The sequence below is a fragment of the Cibotium barometz genome, chromosome 64 (genome assembly GCF_041138505.1).
Source record: "Cibotium barometz isolate CiBa-2024 chromosome 64, ASM4113850v1, whole genome shotgun sequence".
NCBI classification, from domain to species: domain Eukaryota; kingdom Viridiplantae; phylum Streptophyta; class Polypodiopsida; order Cyatheales; family Cibotiaceae; genus Cibotium; species Cibotium barometz.
Window position 1 is genome coordinate 14,234,531 of NC_141109.1, and position 7,268 is coordinate 14,241,798.

Here is a 7,268-nt window from a genome sequence, read left to right on the forward strand (position 1 = left end):
TGGAAGGAGTGCTCTCCGAGTGAGGGGAAGAGGAGCCGGGGGTCGCAGAGTGCGGCCCGGGATCCTCAGGAATCTGCTCCATGGAGGGGGCGGGGCCCCCCGCGGGGGGGGGCAGGAGCGGGGTCTCCACGTGGGGGGCTCCACCAGCGGCCTCAAACGGGCACTGAGTCTGAATCCTCGTCCATCGGGGTGGGACCTGCTGGCCGCCTATCCCTGACTGGAGCATAAGTGCGGGTAGGTGCCTGGACGCCAGCCGGAGTCGCCTGTCCGCCAGCCTGTGCTGCCTGCTGGCGTCTGCGACGGTCCCTGCGGGCCGGGCGCTTCCGCCAGCGACCCTCCTGCCATCCGCCAGCCTCCTGGGTCTGCGCGGTATCCTCCGCCGGGGCCTGCTCGTCAGATGATGGCGCCTGCTGAGACGAGCCAGGGATGTCCGGTCTCTGAGGTGGATGGCCACCCCTCGGGCCTCCTGAAGGGGGTCCAGAGGCGGCAGAGCGTCAAGGATGAACCCCCTTGCGGGGACAGGCGCGTGCGAGGTGGCCCATCTCCCGACAGATGTAGCACTGGCCGGGGAGGCCCGAGTACTCCACGCGCTGTATCAGATGTCCTCCAGAAAGACAAGGGAGGAGGATCGTCTTCGGGAGGGACTCCGGTGACGGAACCACAACACGAATGGCCGGGAGTCCTGCTGCCCGAGCTATCACTGAAGCCGCTGTCTGAAGCGTCTCCACCACCTGTCCGAATGCCTTGCCAATGGATGGCAAGTACTCCCTGCGGAGTCCAGGAAAGCAGATAGTGATGGGGAAACCTGTCTCGCCTGCTAGCGGGTCAGAAGCGGGGTCGAAACCGTGAGTCCATCGCGCCAGGAACGCCCGGGATGAGCGGAGGGCAATGGGGCTCCGAGCCAGCACCATCTGAGCTGCCTGGGGGGACTCGAAATCCACCTGGTAGTAGCCACGTCCCAAAAAATCGACGCTGACGATCTTGGCAGGCACGCCAACGAGGCTGCCTTGCAAAAGGTCACGAAGCTCTCTCCGCATCGGACGGCTACCCACTATCTTGCAGACCAAGGAGGCGGCCTCAAGAGCGGATACTGTGGAAACAAACAACTGATGATCTACAACAGCTGTGAACTCCAGACGGAGACCGGAATCGGCGGGGGTAGTCGGAGCGGCTTCCATGGAGTCCTCCAGAGGGAAAAGGCCAGAAACCGGGGTCACCAACGGGAGGGACACAGCCCTACGAGGAAACGGAGAGGCGGAAGGTGAGAGGATAGCGGGGGCGGAGCGGGGGGGGGGGGAGGAGGGAGCTGAGGCGGGGGACCTAGCGGTGGGGGGAGGGGCGAGACGGAAGGGGAGGTGAGGGAGAGGGCGGGGGGGAAGAGCCGCGCAGCGGAGGAGAAGGCAAGGGAGTAGAGATGGCGGGGGAGAGAAGCGAGGCGGAGGAGAAGGCGGGGGGGTAGAGGTGGCGGGGGAGAGATGGCGGGGGAGGAAGCGAGGAAGGAGGCGGGGGGGGGAGAGATGGCGGGGGAGGAAGCGAGGAAGGAAGCGGAGGAGGAGAAGGCGGGGGGGGAGAGATGGCGGGGGAGGAGGCGAGGAAGGAGGCGGGGGGAGAGAGGCGGAGGAGAAGGCGGGGGACAGGCGGGGGGGAGAAGGTGACAAGCGATGCCCAAAGTTGTCTCTCAGGAGCTTCAGACCTTTTCCCATCAGGAAAAAGATTAATGAGATGTCTATGCAATTAAAGCTACCTCCGAGTTGGACTATGCACAATGTATTTCATGTCAGTTGGTTAAAGCCATACGCAGGTCCAACCCCTTCAGAGGTCCAATACGAAGCGGAACCAGACATTGTGGATGAAGCAGAAGTTATGGTTCCAGAACAGGTCCTTCTGCACTGTTTCAAGCATGGCTCAGGCCGAAGACTACGACAGCTCCTCACGAAGTTTCAGGACCGAGGAACCCATGAAGCCGTATGGCTCGGCAAAGAGTTTTTCGAAGACTATCCAACGTTATTGATGGATTATTTGGAGGCTATGCAGCTTCCGTCAAGTTAAGTAGAAGGGAATGTCACGTGCATCCCGCACTTGGATGCCACGTAGACATTTCTGTACATAAGGTGCAGGACCTAGGATAGTGAACTGGTCCCATGTGAGCCCAGTCCGGGACGAGTTAGCCAGGGATCCATCTCGGTCGTCCGAGGTCAGGTGTGCACTGTTCTGCACATGAAACAATGCCAGTCTGCGATGTGAGTCTCCCTCTACAATGATGTCAGTGATTCTATGTATCTGGTATGGTACCGGATGCCAGATCATTGAGTAGATAGTGGTTAGGACAAGGAGCCAGCCCATAGGGCTACCCCGGATCTTAGTATGGTCATGGGAATGGTGTGGAACCACCCCCATGAGGGCCAGGAAGGCCCAAGCTGAACCCACCAGCCATGGAAGGGCTGTAGGACAGCCCTAGGACAAGAATAAGGCAAATTCCAGGAATTTACAGCCTTTACATGGCTGTAGGGCAAGTATGGGGCAGCCCATACAAGCTGCCCAGCCCTTGGGATGTGTGCAAAAGGCTTGCCCGGCCATTGGAATGCAGGCGCATCACCTCCCAGCTAGCTGGGAATAAAACGCAACATTTATGGGATTTATTTTAGCATTTATTGCTGAATTTGCATAAGTCGTGGGACTTTTATGCTGGCCGCCTGGATGTATGCTGGCCGACTGCTCATGAGTAGTATAAAAGGCTTAGCCCACAATCCCATTCATTCATCTCATTATTCACCAAGAGCTCAAGCAAATCAAGGGCTAGACAAGCCAAGGGAGTTGCTAAGCGAAGGGGTGGAGAACTGAAGGTCAAGGGCAGGGATTTCCCAGCCAAGAAAGGTCAAGAATTCTGTATTTTCTTTTCAGATTCACATCATTCTAATAAAGCAAATACACCATCCGTGGTGGGGGCCCTACAGAGGGTAATTGGGACCCAATACTGTGTCCTCTCCATCTCTCCCTCTCTCTCTCTATTTTCTGCACATCTCCTTTCAGTTTGTGCGTTAATTTCCGTCGCGAAAAGAGTGCTGAATTCTGAGTATTGAAGTTACCGATTCTTCCCCAAAGCTTCCACATGTAGTAGCCATAATCCCAACTATATAGCCACTTGACTAGTTCACACTGCTATAAGAACTATCCGGCAGGCCTCTGAACACTAGCCACATTATAGACACACAACACGGGATAACACTCTGCCCCTTACATTGCCTAGAAGGCAGCTGCAAGTAGAAACCGTGTCCACGTGGCACTCACATGAGTGATGCACATGACATGGAGAGACGTGATAAATCTCAGCAAATTATGGCAGATGGCCACCTTGGCCCTCCTAATCAAGGCTCTCATTTCAACATGCTTATTGAACCTACCCTAGCACCTATGATCTTCTCCTCTATTTATAAGGCATGCACACTAGGATGTGTATTTGCCATAATTACATACCCTTGGAATACAATGGAACAGCATGATGAAAGCAATGCTTTCCTAGTTCAACATTACCATATGCTAAACAGCCAGAAAGCAGGGACACCCATGACAGAAGGTCAGGAGATATGGGTATGGTTTGCATCAGATCTTTTGCCTCAACCAGACATCCTGCACGGCCAAAGAGGTCAATGACACAACCATAGTGCTCAATGCTTGGTTGAATGCCATACTCTTCTCTCATTGACCTGAAGTGGAATCTTCCTTTTTCCACCATTACAGCATGGCAACAAGTAGAAAGAAGACTCGAAAAAATTGCCGCATCTGGTTCTAAACCATGACTTGTCATCTCTTGCAAGCAACTTTCTGCCATCAAGTAGCTTCCATGCAAGGCATAGCCTGCCATCAAGCTGCCCCATGATACAACGTCTCTGCTTGGCAATTCGTCAAATACTTTGCGGGCATCTTCAAGACTTCCACACTTTGCATACATTTCTAGGAGAGTGTTACCAAGGATGATGTCTACCTTGGGTCCACCCTTAATTATTTGTTCATGTACCCATTTGCCCTGCTCTAAGGCACCCATGGCACCACATGCTTGCAAGATGCAAGAGAAAGTCACTAGGTTTGCCTGTACTCCAAACAGCTGCATTTTCTCATAAAGTTCAAACGCAAGACAACTTTGCCCATTAGCCACACATCCTGCAATCATCGAGCTCCAGCATGATACGTCTTGATTTTGTGACTCGATGAGCAGTTTATGTGCTTCTGCCAGACACCCACATTTGGCATACATGTCAACAAGGCTGCTTGCTAAGGCTACATCCAGTTCATCACCATTTCTGATCATCTCATCATGGATGACCCTTCCTCGCCCCATGTCTCCTATGCTGCCACATGCTTTCAACATGCTTAAGAATATCACCATGTCCGGCTCTATACCTTCTCGACCCATTTCCTCGACCAACACAAAAGTATGGATATATTGCCCATCTTGAGCATACCCTGAAATGATGGCACCCCATGAGACAACATCTCGGCTCCTCAAGTGGTCAAATACGCTTTGTGCCGCGTTCAAGCTTTTGCATTTGCCATACATGTCAATAAGAGAGCTCCCAATGACCCCATCTGACTGAAGTCCATCTTGTGTGATTTGATCATGTATCAGCCTGCCCTGAGCTAATAATCCTAAATTACCACATGCTTTTAGAATGCATGACATTGTTACTTCATTAGGCTTTATGCCTTCCTGATGCATTGCATCATGAAGTTCAAGGGCAAGAGAACTATGATCATGGGCAACACATCCAAATATCATCACTGCCCATGACACTTCATCCCTGTTTCGAGAATCATTGAATGTTTTGAAGGCCGCTTCTAGGCTTCCACATTTGACATACATGTCCATGAGGGTGTTTCTAACTACTCTTTCTGATTGAAGTCCTTTCCGGACTACCTCGTTGTGTAGCAGGTAGCCTTGTGTTAAGGCTCCTACACTAGCACAAGCTTTTAAAACAGACAACAACAATATTTTACTGGGTTTCAATGCTTTCCCTTGCATTTTCTCAAACTGTTCAAGAGCAGCAAAGCCACAACCATGTATAGCATATCCTTCGATAAGGGCACCCCATGAAACAACATCATGACATGGCAGCTCATCAAACACTTTCTGTGCATCCTTCAAATTCCCAACTTTGGCATACATATCAACTAGGGAGCTCCCCAAGATAACATTGTTTTCTATTCCAAGCACTATAATGTGTACATGTATAAGTCTGCCTTGTTCAGCGGCTTGCAAGCAGACACAAGCTTTCAAAATGCTCAGAAATACGACTCTGTCTGGGCATATACCCTCTTGATGCATGCTCTCAAAAAGCTGAAATGCTATAAGACCCTGACCTTGCTGAGAATATCCGGCAATCAATGCACCCCATGAAACAACATTGTGCAATGGCATCCTATCAAATATTTTGTGAGCCTCCATTATAGCCCCACATTTGGCATACATGTCCACAAGAGTGTTGCCAAACACTACGTTCAAATCCAAACCCCTTATCATGATATGGTCATGTGTCAGCCTGCCCTCATCTATGTCTCCGAACTTGCCACATGCTTTTAGCACGCTTAATAATGTGACTTCATCCGGTGTCAGATTATTCTCTTTCATTTGGTGATACAAAGCAAGAGCTTTCTCACCTTCTCCACAGTTTGAATGTGCTGTGATAATGGCATTCCATGTATAAACACTTGGTTTTGAGACAATATGGAATGCTTGGGTGGCATCCACCAAGCTCCCACACAAGCTAAACACACGGATAAGGTGGTCACTAAGAACTGAGACTGAGCAGAGGCCACTGTTGGCCATTATGGGTGGCAACTCTCTGGCAGCTGCAAGGTCCTTCCTTTTACTGCATGCCTGTATAAGAGCATAGACAATGTCGCGACATACAGGAATACCATGTTGGACCCAGAGATCCAAGGCAAGGAGTGCCTCCTTGAGCCTTTCTTCCCGACACAGTTTGCTAAGGTGGGATGTGGCGCGCACACATTTCTGGGGCCAACTTGGTATTCCCATTGAGTTTTTTCTTCCTGATATGGTTTGCTAAGGCAGAATGTTGCACTGCCACATGTGTAGGGTGGTATTCCTGCATTGTGTATGCTTTCATGGAGGCATGCACAATGAAGCAATGTGCCAGTCAGATAGCTTTCTGGGGCCAACATGGTATTCCCATTGCATCTTCTGTTTCTCCTGGAGTGGTTTAGTAAGGCAAATGCGGCGCTGCCACATGTCTGGAGCCAACATGGTACCCTTGTATGCACTACCATTGACTATGCTCTCATGTAGACATGCACAATGAAGAAATGTGCCACTCAAAATTCCAGTATGCATGACCTCCATCATACTAGGCCGAAGAAATCTGCAAGAAGCTAACACTAGATTTCTGAACAGATCACAAAAGCTAACCCAAAAGATGCATAAGCTCCATATGAATTAACGAAGAATTGGGTCGTCAGTGAAGCCAAAATTCTGATGAAAGAAAGCAAAGCGAAAGCAAAGCCACCTCGCGTCTGGCCTGAGAATCGTAAATTGTAGTGTACGTAGGGTATGAGAGTTTTTTTTTTTGGGGGGGGGGGGGGGGGGGGGGGGGCGGGGGCGCCGGGGGGGGGGAATAGGGAAATTTTGTTTAAATCAATCTCAAAAAAAACTCCTTGGTATTGAAATAATATATGGCACCAAAATGTTTTTTTAATCTCCATTAAATATATTATGTGAGATTTTCAAGTGTTTTTCTAAGGTTTCATTTTAGTATGTAATTATTAATGCTTGAAAAAGTCAATGAAATGATGACCCCATATTCTCTCTATTTAAGGCAATAAAATGATGACTCCCCAATATGTTTTCTATATGCAATCCTATCTATTTAAGACAATGAAATGATGACCCCCATATGGTTTCTATTTTTATGCATTCACCCATATCCTTTCTATTTAAGGTCCACAATTCTCTATAAAAAGTCTCAAAGGGCTCACTCAACGAGTATAGGGAGGGACAGAGAGAAGGAGGACTCAGGAGAGGGAAGGGGTGGGAGAAATTCATCTTCTAAGGTTCTATTAATTAAATAACACCCCGCGTTGTTGCGGTATGTAAAAGGCATTAAGAAGCGAAATGCAGGAATGGAAGCCGAAATACAAAAGGTCAATCGAAGGGATTTTTTCCTCTTATTTTTTAGAAATCCAAGATTTCTCTGTTCTCTTCTCCTTGTGCTGCGCATTGCTGCTCATCAAGTTTTTGCTTATATATGTATATATGT

The 7,268-nt window shown here is 49.7% G+C and overlaps 1 protein-coding gene across 1 annotated transcript; it reads right to left on the bottom strand.

Annotated features, from left to right (window-relative positions):
- Positions 1-3,466: 3,466 nt before the first annotated feature.
- LOC147603353 (pentatricopeptide repeat-containing protein At3g16610-like) lies at positions 3,467-6,031 on the bottom strand. Its single transcript, XM_086796946.1, has one exon. It carries the CDS (start codon positions 6,029-6,031, stop codon positions 3,467-3,469), a length of 2,565 nt encoding a protein of 854 aa, XP_086653072.1.
- Between the last annotated feature and the right edge of the window lie 1,237 nt (positions 6,032-7,268).